At 47.2% G+C, this 17,561-nt stretch overlaps 1 protein-coding gene across 2 annotated transcripts in view; it reads left to right on the top strand.

Moving 5' to 3' along the window:
• The window catches only part of LOC307202957 (thrombospondin type-1 domain-containing protein 4-like), a 122,548-nt gene that overhangs the window by 49,332 nt on the left and 55,655 nt on the right, over positions 1-17,561 (top strand). For both annotated transcript variants that reach the window (XM_079953423.1, XM_079953424.1), the window contains exon 4: positions 14,675-15,114. In XM_079953423.1, coding sequence (XP_079809549.1) covers positions 14,675-15,114 — 440 coding nt within the window. The remainder of the gene's footprint in view (positions 1-14,674; positions 15,115-17,561) is intronic.

Below are 17,561 nucleotides of genomic sequence, written 5' to 3'. Positions count from 1 at the left end.
TTAGGAACCCTGGAAGCTGCCTTAGACTGAGTCAGACCAGTGGTGCCTCTAGCTCAGTATTGTCCACACTGACTGGCAGCCGCTCTCCAGGGTTTCAGGCAAGGGCCTCTCTCAGCCCCATCTGGTCATGCTGGGGATTGAATCTGAGACCACCTGCATGCAAAGCAGGTGCTCAACCACTGAGCTGAGGACCAACCTTTTCCGTTTTTTAAACCGTTTGTATACTGTAGACTGTGTGAAAAAGAGTGCTTGTGGAAATCTGGTATTATATATCTTCACATATTCTCTAGATCACAATCCAAATGATGACGACACCCTCAGTAGAGTTAGTGGTGTCCAAACACTGAACTGCTAATGTGCATCAAAACCTTTGGGTGAACATATTCATGTGCTAGTCCCTGTGCCTTGCTGAAGTCTTGCACCATGTTAGAAAATTAGAATTTCTGAACCCTTGTTATATATTCCGTTTCTTGTAGAACCAGTTAGTTTTGGAATAATTGTGGCTTCTAATTCCAGCGATATTTCCTCCTCAGGGGTGTTCTTGCATAGTGAAGTTTCAACAACAGTAGACCAAGTCCCAAGACATAGCTCCCGTTTCCTCTATGTCTAGATGGAAGTGCTCTTACAATTTAAAACAGCAGTTTAAATAGCTTATGAACTGCTGTGCTTAGTGGAAATATTTGAATGGATTCCAGAGCCAAGGTGTGTGTTTGGAGAAATCGATGCGTGTCTCGAGAAATTATTGCTCTATTCTTCCCTGTTTAGCAAACATCTTAAGTCAATCTACCACAGGCATAATTCTGAAATGTACAAAGGAAGACCATGAATGCTACTTCTGAGTGATAATCAACATAATCTTTTGTCATTAAGAGATTTTTCATCTAATAGTAGTAACACACAGTACTGGCAAATGAGGAGGCAAGGTTGAGTTAATGGTGGCCTTTTCCAAAATCCAAAAAGGAATGCAAATTTCATAGGTCTGCTTAACATTTAACCTCCATTTCCTTACTCCACCCCAACAAGAGCACGCAAAACCTCAGATGTCTGGAAAATATAAGAACAGTTAAGGGAAGCAGCTGTTGAGCAATGGCTACTCTAGATCCAGATTACTTATGGCCCCAATCCAAGTCTGGCGCTCTGTGTGTGTGTGTGTGTGAGAGAGAGAGAGAGAGAAAGACTATATCCTCTTTATTCATCATTTTATTTCAGTCAATAGACTAGAAATAAAAACCATAAAGTACACAAGAATCTCAGAACAAAACATATTGTAAGATGCATTGCAAAGACCGCAATAGGAACTAACAGAAAAGAAGAGCCTGCTGGATCAGGCCAATGGCCCGTCTAGTCCAGCATCCTGTTCTCACAGGGGCCAACCGAATGCCCCAGGGGGAACCCACAAGCCGGAGCTGAGCACAAGAACTGCCCCCTCCTGGGTCTCCAGCCACGGATTCAGAAGCAGTACTGCCTCTGACCATGGAGTCAGAGCACAGTTATCATGACTAGGAGCCATGGAGAGCCTTATTGTCCTCCCTGAATTTGTCTAGGTAAAGGACTCCTGACAGTTAAGTCCAGTCCCGGACGACTCTGGGGTTGCACGCTCATCTCGCTCTACAGGCCGTTTGTCCACAGACAGTTTTTCTGGGTCATGTGGCCAGCATGACTAAGCTGCTTCTGGCGAAACCAGAGCAGCGCATGGAAACGCCGTTTACCTTCCCACCGGAGCGGTACCTATTGATCTACTTGCACTTTGATGTGCTTTCGAACTGCTAGGTTGGCAGGAGCAGGGACTGAGCAACGGGAGCTCAACCCATTACGGGGATTCGAACTGCCGACCTTCCGATCAGCAAGCCCAAGGCTCAGTGGTTTAGACCACAGCGCCACCTGTGTCCCTGAGAATTTTTCTAATCCTCCTTTAGCCACCCTAAGTGAGCATTGCTGCTTGTTGGGGAAGTGGGTTCTATCGTTTCAGTAAGCGCTTTGTGAATAAGTCCTTTCTTTGATCTATCCTGAATCTTCTAGTGTTATGAGAAAGGAGGAAAACTAGTCTTGCTTGACATTCACCTGCTCCATGTCATGCATCATTTTATGGACTTATGGTGCACTCACCCCTTACTTGCCTTTTTTCTAAGCTGAAAAGTCCAAAGTGCTGTAACCTTTCCCCACTTGGGGCATCACTCCATCCCCTCAATTTTCCAGCACTCTCCAGCCTGTAGCCAGAGAAGACAAGCAGCAGAATCTATTGTTATGGTTGGACAAGGGGTTATCATTGTTGCTGCAGAAAGGGCCCGGTCAGCAGACTCTAGCATTAGGATAGGTTTTATTTAGCATTGAGTTATGGTAATTTGCAGTGCTCAGTGATAACTTATGTACCCATCCCAAACTCCTGCTGGCAAATCCTGCTGCGGCATTCCACCATGTCATGTCCTCAACTTCAAATGTTAGTATTTTCATCCATGCTCTAAGAGTCTATATGGGTTCCTCCCAGCCTGCACCCAATTCTTAAACGAGTAGTCCAACTTGCCTAAGCATTTAATTTTGTTTCATCTGTGCCTCTCCAATGAGGGAAGGAAAAATTGTTATTTCCCATTTGGGTTTGACAAAAAGCAAAGAAACACTTAGATGACTTTGCAGCTCCATCCAAAACACTCCGGTTGTGAAGCAGCCATTGTTGCCTTTTAGTCACTGGGCAGGGCAGGATCCTCTACTTATAACACTACTGTGGAGAACCAAATAATCTAGATAGCTTATATGTCTCAAATCAGAGAGCAAGAATAAAGGAGGTGGATCAGGAAGTGAGCCACACCTTAGCAACCAAGTTATTGTAGATTTCCAATCATTCACACATAGATTGGAGTGCATTTTTAATTTACCAAGTGTGTGGTCTTTTTCTAGGCTGGGGGAAGAGGAACACAAGGGCACAATCTAAAGGTCTAACAGCCTAATTTCCATGCTTTAGTTTGGTACATATTTTGTTATTTAAAATCTCTGCTGGGGTTCTCTCACCAAAGAGAGAATGTGCCGAAACTTGGATATTGACACTCATTAATTCTCATTTAATACTTATTTTGTTCCTTGCCAACCTACAAGATGTTCAGGGAGCCAGTGTGTTGCAGTGGTCAGAGTACTGGACTGGGATATGGAAGACCAGAGTTGAAATCCCCACTCTGCCATGAAGCTTACTGGGTGACCTTGGGCCAGGCACTGTTTCTCAGTGTAACCTACCTCGCAGGGTGGTTGTGTGGATTATATAAGGAGGCAGAGAACCATGTATGACATCTGGAGTGTTATGTAGTGAAGTTTCACCCTGGGCCAGCAGGGGGATACTGTATATAGTTTTCACTCAGGTCTGTAGATAGTTTTCACTCAGGTCCACGTCAGTTATTTTAGGCGGGAAACTCTGGGTTGTTGTTGCTACAATGTTGACAGCCAGCTGCCTATAAAAGCAGGCCGGCTGAGCTGTTTGCTAGTCAGTTCTATTCCAGCTTACAAAATAAAGAGCTGCTTTGGAGAGATCGCTGTGTCGTCTGCTATGTTCGCCCACAACTTAACACTGGCGACGAGGATGGGATAGATGGACATCAGAGCACAGCCAGATGCAGCCACCTCTGAGCAGAGCTGAATCACTGAGCTGAATCACTGAGCTGAATCACTGAGCGAAATCACTGAACAGAACCAATTCAGAGCTGACTGTTCTGGCTAGTGCACGGTGTTCCATCCATCGCCCTTCACGCCGGCATCGGAATCATGGCTTCACTTGTGCCTCTACCGCCGTTTGCGCCAGCCTCTGAATCATGGAACTCCTACCTCGCTCAGTTCGACTGCTACCTCCAAGCCAACGAGCTGACACAAGTATCACAGGAACGTAAGCGGGGCCTATTCCTCAGCCTCTGTGGGCCTGAGGTGTTCGAGACGGCCCGAGCATTGGTTGCGCCTGAAGCAGTCCAGACAACACCGTGGGACACGATCCAAGAGAAGCTCCGCAACCACTACGCACCAAAGCCGTCCAAGATTGCTGCCTGCCATGCGTTCTACCACCAGAACCAGGCAGAGCGGGAGTCAGCCAACAACTACACTACCGCCCTGCGACAGGCTGCAATGCACTGCGAGTTCTGAGACTTTTGCATCGGAGTTCCAGCCCTTCGCAACCAGACAACATGAACTCTCGGCTCATCGCGGCTGTCTGCTGTGGGGAGACCGTGTCGTGATTCCCCAGGGACTCCGTCAGTGCGTCCTGGAGGCTCTGCACGTTGGCCACCCGGGAATTGTCAAAATGAAGGCGTTGGCTCGGTGTTACGTCTGGTGGCCTAATATGGATGATGCCATCACTGCCTGGGTGTCCGCCTGTCAAGCGTGCCAAGAGTCGAGGCCTGCACCACCGGCAAGTAAGGGACACACCTGGGAAACGCCAAAGACACCCTGGTCAAGGGTGCACATTGATCTGGCTGGCCCCTTTCACGGCCGGACCTTTATGGTAGTGGTGGACGCCTATTCCAAATGGCTGGAGGTGGTCCTGATGCCCTCCACCAATACCGAGGCCGTCATCCGGGTGCTGCGAGGCCTGTTTGCAACGCATGGGTGTCCTGATGTCCTTGTCTCCGACAACGGACCGCAGTTCACGTCAGGCACGTTTGAGCGGTATCTTTTGGGACTGGGCATCCGCCATGCCCTAACGGCACCCTTTCATCCATCCAGCAACGGGCAAGCGGAGAGAATGGTGCGCTCGGCAAAAGAGGCACTGGCGCGCCTGGACCGGGGAGACTGGCACGAGCGGGTCGCCAAATACTTGTTCGTGCAACACATCACCCCTCATGCGGCCACAGGGCGGAGTCCTGCTGAACTGCTTATGGGCCGCCGCCTCAGGTCACCGCTCGACCGGCTGCACCCGGACTTTGCCGTGGCCGAACCCCCAGGCTGTGCCAACATGCCACGGTCATTTGTCCCAGGAAACCAGGTCTTTGCCCGGAACTATGTGGGGGACATTCCTTGGGTGCCAGCCACAGTAGTGGGAGTCACTTGACCTCGCTCGTACCAGGTGGCACTCGAAGACGGACGCTTGTGGCGCCGGCACATAGACCAGCTTAGGTGCAGGGTTGGGGACTTGGACACTACCGTGGTGCCCCCAACTGCGCTTGTGGCTCCAGAAGAGACACTTACAGATGGCGAGGCTCCACCTACACCTCCCTCGCAAACTGCCAGCATGGAGCCGAACCAAGCCGCTGCAGAGGGTCTGCCAGACTTACCACAGACTCAGACCACTCCACTTGCGGAGGCTCCACCCACAGCAGCGGATCCAGGGGATTTGGTTTCAACGCCACCTAGGGTCGCACCACAGCCTCAGCAAGAACTGTGTGGCCCTCCGGACTTGGCTACCAGTCCCCGGCGGTCTGGCAGAGTTTCCAAGTGCCCAACTTATTTAAAGGACTATGTTGTTGGACATGTATCACTGTTGGTCTAAGTATGGGAAATGTAACCGATATGCTTTTGTGCCTAATTGAACCATTACGCGTAGTGGTGTATATAAGGAAACCATTACGATTGTAACTAACACCTTATCTCGGTGGGGAGGGGTGTTATGTAGTGAAGTTTCACCCTGGGCCAGCAGGGGGATACTGTAGATAGTTTTCACTCAGGTCTGTAGATAGTTTTCACTCAGGTCCACGTCAGTTATTTTAGGCGGGAAACTCTGGGTTGTTGTTGCTACAATGTTGACAGCCGGCTGAGCTGTTTGCTGTTCAGTTCTGTCCAGCTTGCAAGTAAAGAGCTGCTCTGGAGAAATCGCTGTGTCATCTGCTATGTTTGCCCACAACTTAACATGGAGCTCCTTAGAGGAAAAGGTGACATATAAGATAGATGATAGATAGATAGATAAATAAATAAATAAGTAGCTGTAGCCGAAGTATTAAATAAAAGGGGGGGGGGGGTTTCCTGTAACTGAAAACGTTGCTCTTCAACCAGGCCTTTGGCTGCCTATCATCTTAAATCCTTCTAAATGTGTTTGTGGGAATGGGGGGTGGGGAGGAGGTTATTGGTTTGGTTTGTTCTTGTTCTTGTTTTTATTATGCATGTGATGTTTTTATATAGTATTTTTTTTGCTGTGAACCGCAGATGAAAGGTGGTATGCAAATAGTATAATAGTAATAGTGGGCAATATGTTAATCACTTTGAGAGTATTAGATAATGTCATTGCCATAGCCCCTCAAAGGGAACATGATATGCACAACATTCTGGCCAGCAGACGATAAGATTGAAGCTTTATATAGATACAAGCATTTGGGGACGATTTTAAGACTGTTGGTAATTTAATCTCTCAGCTTTGTATGCAATGACTTCTTAAATGCACCGTCAGTTACTCAGCTGTACAATTTAAAGGAATTTGCAAGCTCCACTGCCAAAGCTGGAAGAGACTCAGAAGTCAAGAAAATTAGTAACTTTGGAGGCAAGGATGCCAAAATATGAAAAGCAGAAGACAACCATTTGAGCTCCGATCGGCAGTGACTTGAAAAAGTCCCATCTTAATCGCGACATAAGACATGCAAACACATACTAAGGTTCCTCACTGTAGAGCCACCAATTCACACAACTTGACACCTCCCAAGGAAATCTCATAAGGGATTGCCAATCATGCATGAACTGGCCCTATGAGACAGACAGATTTGCCAAGAATCTAGCTTGTGGTCCACCAAGACCCCTAGATCTTTTTCACATATACTACTGCCAATCCGGGAGTCCCCCATCTTAAATTTATGCATCTAGTTCTTCCTGCCTAAGTGTAGAATCTTACATTTGTCCCTATTGAAATTCATTTTGTGAGTTTTGGCCCAGTTCTCCAATCTATTAAGATCATATTGAATTCCAATTCTGTCTTCTGTGACATTAGCTACCCCTCCCAGCTTGGTGCCATCTGCAAATTTGATGAGCACCCCCTCATTTCCTTCATCCAAGTCATGCATAAAGACAATGAACAACAATGGGCCCAGAACAATGAACAAGCCCTGTGGCACCCCACTTGTCACTTTTTTCCAGGATGACAAGGAACCATTAATGAGCATTTTTTGGGATCAGTCAATCAATAAGCTACAAATTTACCAAATAGTTACCTCATTCACCCTACATTTTACCAACTTCTAAGCAAGAATATCATGGGGGATTTTGTCAAAAGCCTTACTGAAATCAAGATACATCCACAGCATTTCCCTGATCTACCAAGCTTCTAACTGCATCAAAAAAAGAAATGAGATTTTTCTGGCATGACTTGATTTGAGAAACCCATGCTGGGTCTTGGTAATCACAGCATCCTTTTCTAGGTGCTAACAGACCAGCTGTTGAATTATCTGTTCTAGGAGCTTTCCTGGAATCAATATTAAGCTCACCAGTCAATAGTTACCTGGATCTTCTCTCCCCCCCCTTTTGTAGATGGAGATAATATTTGCCTGCAGGGACCTCACTTGTTATCCAAAAATTATCAAAGAGGCTCTGATTACATCTGCAAGCTCCTTTAGTACCCTTGGGTGCAGCCCATCAGGCCCTGGAGATCTGAATTCATTTAAAGTATCCTGGTGTTCCCTGACCACCTCTTTTCCTATTTTAGGTTGCAAGGTTGGGCACACAATACTTTCTTGTTCTTCCTCTTGCTTCAAATATAGCTGAAGAAACCTTTAAGCCTGAGTTCATTCTGACCTTGTCCCTGCAACTGTTGCCTACTTGTGTCCACCCTTCCTTCATTTTTCCTTTCTTTCATTTCTTGTACATGCCCTTCTTAAATTTCATCTCATTTGTAAGCTCCTTATGCAGCCACACTGGTTTCTTCAGGTGCCTCCCACTTTTCTTTCTTGTTGAATTTTTCTGCCTTTGATCCTTCAATATTTCACCGTTAAGAAACTCCCATGCATCTTGAACTCCCTTTTCTTTGAATATTTCTAATATCCCTTTTACACTGCAGTGCCTGTTGAGTTATGGAACTGTGCCTTATTATGATCAATTTACCAGTATGTCATGCTAAATTCTGTTTGCACCAGTCGTATGGTTACCAGATTTTTTCAATGAATCCGGGGACACTTTTTTTTTTGGAAGCTGAGTAGCAACAGGGAGTCAGTAGTGGGGATGGTGAGGCAACAGACCCTGGGCCCAAGCACACATGCATATTGCATAATGGTGCAAAGCGCTTCTTTTGCACCCTGTGAAACATAAATGCACAGAGTTTTTTTAAAAAACTGGGCAATGGCGCACCGCCTGCCCATGACTCCCAAGCCTTCCCCAATCTCCTGCCCCCTTCCCCCTTTGTTTTGACAGATTGGGGGAACCTCGGGAGTCGTGGGCAGGCGGCCGTTGCTCAGGAGGGGCGCAAGGCGCATGGTTTCTCTGCCAGGCAAGATGCAAAGCCCTTCTTTTGCACCCTGTGAAACAAATGCTCTGAATTTTTTTTAAAAAAACTGGGCAACGGCTGCCTGCCTGCAACTCCCAAGCCTTCCCCAATCAGTCAAAACAAAGGAGGGGGCAGGAGATTGGGGGAGGCTCGGGAGTCACAGGTGGGCAGCCATTGCCCAGATTTTTAAAAACTCTGTGCATTTATGTTTCACAGGGTGCGAAAGAAGGGCTTTGCACCTTGCCTGGCAGAGTAACCGTGCGCCTTGTGCCGCTCCTGGGCAAGTGCGCGCCGCCCGCCCGTGACTCCCAAGCCTTCCCCAATCTCCTGCCCCCTTTCCCCTTTGATCTGTACTGCCGGATGTCCCCGGTTCCCCTTCTGCAGTGGCAGCAGCTGCTTGCTGCCGTGGCACAGGAAAAATGGCAGGCACCATGGCAGCGAGCAGTGAGCAGCTCCTGAAGCCAGCCAGAGCCAACTGCACTACCAGGCTGGCTCTGGGCTGCTGAGGCTGCTCCTGCCACGTTTCCTGGGGACTGATTTGCAAATCTGGGGATATTCCGGGGACGGAATTTGTCCTGAGACAGATTTGCTAATCCGGGGACTGTCCCCGGGAACCGCGGACGCCTGGTAACCCTACACCAGTGGGCACAGTGTGGCACAACAGCAAGTTTCAATGGATAGTGTTGCTGCTTCCCAAACCTTTTCCACATTTGTGTACTTGTTTCCGCATGAAAACAGTAGGAAAGGACTGCATGCCAGTATACTGCTTGAAATTTCATCATTGGGCTCCTGCAGTTTTCCGGGTTGAGGGGCTACAAATGGATTTTCTGGAATCAAACAACATGGAAGTGAGTTGGAAGCTGAACTTGTGCTAGATTCCATTAATTTTTCATAAGTTTTTTTACATCATGTAAAAGCTAAAGTATAATGCAGAAATCAACAGTTAGGAAAACACTGAGGAAATGAAATAAAACTGTTTGTGCTCCCATCCAGATTGTGCTTATATGGAGACCTTGCAGATTTATAGCAGGGCTGTGGAGGTACCGGGTAGTTACAATTCTGCACCCAGCAGGCCCAACCAGCATGGCCAGGGAACAGCTGGGTTGCAGTCAGCCACCGAAGGGCCTCTGCTGTTTTGGCCATGCGTGGTAGAAATCAGGACCATCACTTGAAATCTCTGCCAATTAGCCACAGAGGTTTTACTCAACTTATCCATTTAAAGGGCACAAATCAATTAAATCATGCATGTGGGTAAACAAAATAGTCCCAAAGTGAGAAACATACTTCATTTGTTCCTGGATGGTGCATGCAAGCCTCACAAGAGAAAAAGTGGGCATGTGCCATTATTAAGAGTATGGTTTGCAGTGTGTGTGTGTGTGTGTGTGTGTGTGTGTGAGAGAGAGAGAGAGAGAGAGAGAGAGAGAGAGAGCTGGAGAGCCACAGGTTCTCCATCCCTGGATGCATCTATATTCTTGCATTGAGCCTTTATGCATTACAAATGAACCCCCCCTCTCCTGACCGACTCATGTTCTGCTTTAGATTTCAGTACCTAGGATTCTGCTTGCCGTCATTTGCCAGCAAATTTTGAGCTCCGGGATTAACATGTGTGAAACTGTACCTTTTCTGACTTGCCTGGAGCTCTTCCAGCATATTCTTTTTATCTCAAACCTGCTCCTGACGACTTCAGGCAGTAGCAGCTGCAGGGGGCCTGCCCCCACCTCCTTTGCCTCTGCTGCAGGCCAGCACTTGTCACTTATCAGGTTTCCTCCCCCCCCCCCGCCCTGGATAACTGAATAATTTTAAGTGGTGGTTTTTAGGTGCTGGCAATCTGATGAATGTCTTCTGGTTTTGCAAAAGGTGCTGTTGAGGGTATAAAATGTGGGCAGAGCAGACCCACAGACTGAAATTCAAGCTGGCTCTGATAAAAATGGACTTCTCAGGGGGAAGCGCATGTTTGTGACTGCAGGTGACTATGATTTGCACTTTCTGGAAAACAATTGGAGGCATTTTGTTTCAACAAGCTTCTCTGGCCTGATGGGGCAGACACAGAAGGGAGTGCTGCTTGTTTTCCTGAACAAAGCAAGGAGCAGCTGCCTTGAACTCTGATGGGGTGAGAACCAAGAAACTGAAAAAGCCAGCATGGCAATTTGCAGAGCAGGTAAAACTATCTGAAAAGCTGCCTTCCTTCCCTTCCTCCAAGCTGTCTTGTGGGCCCCCCTCTCCTTGAAGTAGCGATGGATGAATCTGTCCGTTTTGGTTTTTCTCGGTTTCTCACTTTTCCAGGCTCCAGTTCAGTTTGCTGCAGTAGGTTTGTGATTCCTACCTCCCCAAGTCCTTGTGGGAAATTGTCAGCATTTGGGGCAGTCTTTCTCCTAACAGGCACAATTTTTACAAGTACTTTTGCAAATGTACTTGCACTGTTTTGCAGACCGTTCTTTAAAGAAAAAGGCGTTGTTGGAGAACTGCATTGCGAACTCTGGAACACTGTAGATTTCAAGGGGTAGCTGTGTTTTCGTAGAATCATAGAATTGTAGAGTTGGAGAGAACCCTGAGGGCCATCTAGTCCAACCCCGCAATGCAGGAATCTCAACTAAAGCATCCATGACAATGACCATCCAACCTCTTAAAAACCTCCAAGGAAGGAGAGTCTACCACCTCCGGAGGGGATCTGTTCCACTGTTGAACAGCTCTTACTGTCAGAAAGTCTTTCCCGATGTTTAGTTGGAATCTCATTTCTTGTAACTTGATTCCATTTCATAGGTTCGAGTCTTGGCCTCTGGAGCAAGAGAAAACAACATTACTCCATCTTCCATGTGACAGTCTTTTAGATATCTGAAGATGGCTATCGTATCTCCTCTCACTCTCCTGTTATCCAGGCTAAACCTATCCCTAAACATACTAAACTCACTCAACCGTTCCACATAAGGCTTGGTTTCCAGACTCTTGGTTGCCTTCCTCTGCACATGTTCCAGCTTGTCAACATGCTTCCTGAATTGTGGTGCCCAGAACTGGACACAGTAATTCAGGTTGTGGTTTGAACAAGCCAGAATAGTGGGACTATTCCTTCCCTTGATCTGGACACTAGACTTGGTTTGTGTATTGCTTCAATAAGTGTGTAAGGGAGGCACAAGTTAAAATGTGAAGCAAAACCAAATATGAAGCAAACCAAATTTCTCCACCATTCATGCTGTTTAGATGGCAAGGTGTATAACTCCATTTATTTCAAAATGTTGTACAGGGGAAGGGGAATATCTCAGCATCTGCTTTGCATGCAGTGGCATCTTCAGGTAGGGATGAGAATCATAGTGTCATAGGATTGTAGAGTTGGAAGGGACCTTGAGGGCCACTGGAGAACTGCAGCCAGTCAGCATAGACAATACTAAGTTAAGTTGACCAGACCCTCCAAGTCTCCCTATTTTCCAGGGACAATCCTGGATTTACAGAAGCCATCTCAGGTTCTGATTTGATCCCAGAATGTCCCGCTTTCCCTTAGGGCGTCCCTCTTTTCATAGGAGAAATGTTGGAGGGCATGGACCAGTGAGCTGCCTTAGGTATAAAATACGTGTTTTTTGCATCATAAGATGCACCTAGTTTTTAGAGGAGGAAAACAAGAAAAAAAAATTCTGAACGAAACAGTGGATGTATAATTTTTGTGGTTCATGCTGTGGCCACAGACATGTGATTTGACAGTGAGTTTGGAGTAGCCCAGTGCAAAAATCCTGAGGATCCATGTGGATCCATGCTTTGTAACCACGTTTTAAGTGGGGAGGGAAGGAAAAACACTGAAGGGACAAGGAGCACGTGTGGGGTGTGTGGAGAAGGAGCTTTTCAGCGAGCTGAGCGGGGAGGAGGGAGGGAAAGAGCACGGTTGTTTTAAAGGAGCCAACCGGACAGGAGCCGCTTACACCTGTGTAAGCAGCTCCTCTCCTGCTTTGCTCCTTTAAAGCGAGTGGGCTCTCCTTCTTGCGGGGAGGGAAAGAGAGTACTCTCGCTTTGAAGCAGCCAACTGGACAGGAGCCGCTTACACCCGTGTAAGCCGCTCCTCTCCCACTTTGCTGCTTCAAAGCGAGCCACGGAGGAGGGAAGGAAGGGGACCATGGATCCTCTGCTTGCGACTGCAGCAGGATCCCCCCACCATCCGTAGGCATTCTTTCCATAAGACGCACAGACATTCCCCTTACCTTTTAGGAGGAAAAAAGTGTGTCTTATGGTATCTTTTATGTTCCTAGTAAGCACCCCCCCTTACATCTGGGGAGCCTCTCTGTTCATTCTGCTGAGTGGGGCCCTGGACTTCTGCCCCATAGACCTCCCCGGACAGTACCACAGGGGGCTAGAGATGAAACAATGAGGGGCACCTTGAAGAGTGGGCTGTATGTAGCCCACCCCAAAGCCTAGCTTGGATAGAGTTTATGTGTTGCCATCAACTTCTCTCAAAAGCCATGCTTTGCAAGCTGTATTCCACCAAAGGCTCCAATTTCCTTGCCGTTGGCTGTTCAGCGATGCATTCTGATTGGCTGGGTTGCTTTGGAGTTGGGTTATAACCTCCGATTCCAGGCATTGCATTTAGCTCTAAATCTTAACAGTGTTGGGTTGTGAGGAGCAGAAGGCTCTGCACTTCCTTTGCCCTTGTCAGGTAAAGAAAGTTACCTGCAATGATTGTGTGTGAGTAAAAGATTAATCTCTGTATGTGCCTTGAGCCATTTAGGCATAAAATAAGCCCCATATTTGTACATGGAAGAGTAGAACAGGACTAAATATTGTATGAGCATTCTCTCGGATATTTGATGCTGTTCTTTTAGGTGAATCCTATGTTCATTTACTCTGAAGTTAGGCTCACTGAGATCATTGTGACTTATTCCTTCCTATGCATCCATAGGAATGGAGATACATGGAGGTGATGTTGTGTATAGGGCACTGCCAGACACTTTGGACAAATTCCCATTTAGGGACGTAGTTTAGATGCCACCTTGCTTTCTTAATTTTTCTGCAAATTATTGAGCCCATTCTGTTTTGCCAATGCTTCTTTTCCATAATTTTGAAGCTCATTCATTCCTGAGTGCTTCGCCTTGGGAATATTTCATAATACTTTGGTGTATATTTCATAAAAATAATTCTGCCTACATTACCAATGAAGAAGAGGTGGTGTAGAATTGAGGGGATGGATTGCTTGCTTAAAGAATGCCTCTGTGTACCTGTTGCTGAGGGTCACAGGTGGAAAGGTCTGCTACGTCTTGCTGCGTCTTCCTGCAGTTAAACCCCAACAATTGATTGCTCCAGCCTTCTCAACCTGGTTGAGGGAGGGGTGGGTTGCAGGTAGGATCTGGGGTTTCCAGGACACAATGGATTCAGTACTACTGCAAGTACTTTTCCTTTTCTTTTTGGGACACACTAACAGCCCTGCAGGATACAATCCAAGTCCTATCTTCCTCAGAAGACCCTCCTTTCCACTGTAAAATGAAGCCCACATATAAGGATCTTTTATGTGGGGGTGGGGGAGATAGAACCAAGGGAATGGAGATTAAATGTGTAATGGACATAATATAGCTGGTTATTTCAAGAAAAGAGGGTCTGGGGCCGTTGTTATCCCACAAACACACAGGGACTCTCACACAATGTACAATGTTCACTTACTTTGGGGAGAACTAGATATACACATAGATATGTGTGTTATTTTGTAAAAATAATTTCAGGGGTGAAGGAGGAAAAGAACTCCACCCTATTCTCCTCAGCAGGTGTGGAGACTGACACTGTGGTCACAGCCTGGCTGACAGGTTTCCAGACACTGCGCTGGGCAGACGTAGAAGTCACTTGAATACACACCATACATGTCAAACACTCTTATAAAAATGTAGCACTCATGGCTCCCCCCTGCAAGCTCCCTGGGAACTGTTGTTTGTTGTTGGGAATGTAAGTCCCCTCACAGAACTACAATTCCCAGAGTTCCCTGGGAAGAGGGACTGATGGTTAAACCACTCTGAAACTGTAGCTCTAGCGAGGGGAATTAGGGGCCTACTAGCAACTTTCAGCACCCTTAACAAAAACAACAGCTCCCAGGACTCTTTGGGGGAAGCCTGACTGAAGAGGTATAGCACTGCCTTGAAAGTGCTGCAGATGCTGCCTTCAGCCACGGTGGCTTCGGATCCTGAAGCGCAAAGGGCAGTTTGTGCTCAAATGCAAGGACCGCCTTCTGCTTTGCCCAGGACATGCAGCACGGCTTTCAGAGATGGTGGAGTGAAGCGGCTGGTCTCCAAAGATGCACCGGCCACCCTGGGGGTTTCTTTCTTGCTAATTGGTTTGCTCTGGTGTCCTTAGGTTCCACAGAGGATAGGAGAGCAAAGTGCTGCCACGGAAGACGACAGCGCAGGAGCCCCGGGGGCATGGGGCAGCTGGGGGCCCTGGTCGGCCTGCTCCCGAAGCTGCAGTGGCGGCGTGATGGAGCAGACGAGGCCCTGCCTCCCAGGATACTATTATGAGAGGAGCCACCGCAGGCCTGGGCAGTTCCCGACCTCTGAGAGGACTCTTGCCCACCAGCCTCCGCACCGACACGAAGACGTGCTCAGTCCCTTCTCTGGCCACATCATCTCTGCCATCCGTACGTCGGTGCCTCTTCACCGGAACGAAGGTGGGCTGCGAGCAGGACTCCAGGCCAGAGCCTCCTCCGAAGGGCGCAATGTCAGCCACTTGAGCAGGGGAGCCTTGAGAGGCCGCCGGCCCTCACAGTCCCAGAGGCGCAGCCCCAAAGCCGAAAGAAGGTAGGACGGCTGCACATTAAAACAATAATACCTTTATCTTAATGATAACTGGTACTACTACAGTGTACCTCGGGTTACAGACGCTTCAGGTTACAGACTCCGCTAACCCAGAAATAGTACCTCGGTGGTGTGGCAGCAGCGGGAGGCCCCATTAGGTTAAGAACATTAGGTTAACCCCTTCAGGTTAAGAACAGTTTCAGATTAAGAACGGACCTCCAGAACGAATTAAGTTCTTAACCCGAGGTACCACTGTACTAGTTGTTGTTGTCATCGTTGATGATGATTTACTTTACTGATAAACTTATTACCTGCTCTTCAGCAGGTTACAACACTATGAGTCTGACAGTCTAGGAAAAGGTGTGTGCACGCAAAATGGACACATCTTCCTGACATTTGCTGATAATTCCCTGTTTTAAATATACATCAAAATGCAGATCTATGGGGGAATGGAAGATAAAATTTTAAATGAAGTGGCTGAGTGTGATAAGCCTAATCTGTTTTCTAGATTTTTGCATGGGCTCCAGAGGTCAAATGTAGAATGCAAGGGAAGGGGCATCGTCTGTAGCTGGATAGAAAGACGAATGGCAAAGCCTGCAGAATGAGTTGGCAATGGGGAATGCTTAAAGATCTGAAGTGATTCCAATACAATAATGCTTTGTACTGATGGAAAGCTTTTGGGATACCCACCCCCTTGCCGACTAATGTCAGACATCTATGAAACAGTAAGGTTGGGATAAAGATTTGTGACTGAGATTAACTCATTCCGGAGAACGTAGTTCAAGATGAAATGGGACAGACTCCAAACCAAACAACCTTGGAGAGCTGTGGAAATCCTTCAAAGATGCAAAATAAAACATTTGTACCACTTGGAGACAAGTGGAAATGTCTTCAAGCTGCTGCTAGGCAGTTCACCAGGAAACAGACTAACAAATGCAATCAAGTGATGGGCTCTGAGGGAGTCTCAGGCCAGGAGCTCTGTGAGTGCTGCTTCTGATTTCCAAAGCCCTTCACCACTTGGCACGAGGGAGGGGCTGGTCCACTGGGGCTGAGGGGGCCATGTTGGAAGGGCCATGGCTCAGGGTTAGAGCATCAGCCTTGCTTGCAGAAGGTCCCAGGTTCAAACTCCAGCACCTCCAGGTGGGGACGGGAGAGAGACCTGCCTAAAAACCTGGAGAGTTGCTGCCAAGCCATATAGACAAGACTGAGCTAGATGGGCCCATGGTCTGTATAATGCAGCCTTCTGTGCTACCTTTGTAGAACTGAGCAGGGAAAGACACGATTAGCTGGCTCTGCTTTATAATGGATTAGAGTTGTTTGCTCTGGCTCCACCTACTGTTGGGCTCTCTGCCTTCTGCCTTATTGGTCCTATTGACAACCCCACAAACCTCCACTGTCTCTATTTGTAGATAAAGATGATCTCCACAGTCCACACATGTCTGTCTGTAGATTAAGAGGGTGGTTTTCAGGTGCCTCCATCTTCAAAAGTACAGTGGGTGACTCCTGTGAACATGGGCCTTTTTGGTGGTACCTCACATTCTGTGGAATATTCTGCCCAGGGAAGTTTTCTTTGTGCTTGCTTTGATGTAATTTCAGTGCCAGTTGAAGTTGTGTGGCTGTTGATATTCATCTATACCAGGGGTAGCTGACAGGGTCCTTCCTCTCTGGATGTTGATGAGCTAAAGCCCCCATAACCATTCTTCATTCAAAGAAGGTATCAAAATTAATTTATAAGTGCTTATTCTGAGAGGAAAATTTGTTAAGCCATACAGATTTTGCCTGTTTCTCCTCAGCTTGATCAGGGAAATTTTCAGTCTGAGTGTTTCAGGGGACCCAAGATTGATGTGGTTCCCCCCTCCCATGCAATTGTCGTAACAGCCCTGTGAGGTTGCTTAAGCTGAGAACTGACCCAAAGTCACCCAGTGAGCTTCATGGCTCATAGCAAGGGATGGAGGAAGAGAACCCTCCCACATTTTCACCACTGACAGAGCATCAAGAAAGAGGAGCGTGTTTCTAAAAGGGGATTTCGAGGCAGGTTGGCAGTGTGGGAGGCCTCCCCACAAATTCCTTTCTGGGTTAGATTAAAATCTGAGCTAATGAAGAACTTCTGGAGTTGTAATGCTTGTCTCGCAGTCATATTGACTTGAGTACTTGAGCTGAGCCCACCACGAATTGTATCTCTGAGTCTGGAAATGCAATTTTTGGGAAGAACCTGAATTGGAATGGGTATCATCAAGAAAAGCTTCACCTCCTGTTGGCCTTTGCTTAGCAAGAAACCATTGATGCTCGTACATTGGCTTTTGGTTAATTATGGGAACTCCAAGTCTTTTTTTCCACTGATGGAGGTTGGTGTGGGCTCTGGTCTGAATCAAACCCTTTATACGCTTTCTTTTGCTGAGGGGGGAAATGTAATTGTCAATTAGATTTATGAGAGGGTAAAGAGGTGGGTG

This window comes from Podarcis cretensis, assembly GCF_951804945.1.
Source record: "Podarcis cretensis genome assembly, chromosome: 14".
In the NCBI taxonomy this organism is placed as follows: domain Eukaryota; kingdom Metazoa; phylum Chordata; class Lepidosauria; order Squamata; family Lacertidae; genus Podarcis; species Podarcis cretensis.
Note: the sequence above shows the minus strand (reverse complement) of the source record. Positions and strands in the feature narration are given on the sequence as shown.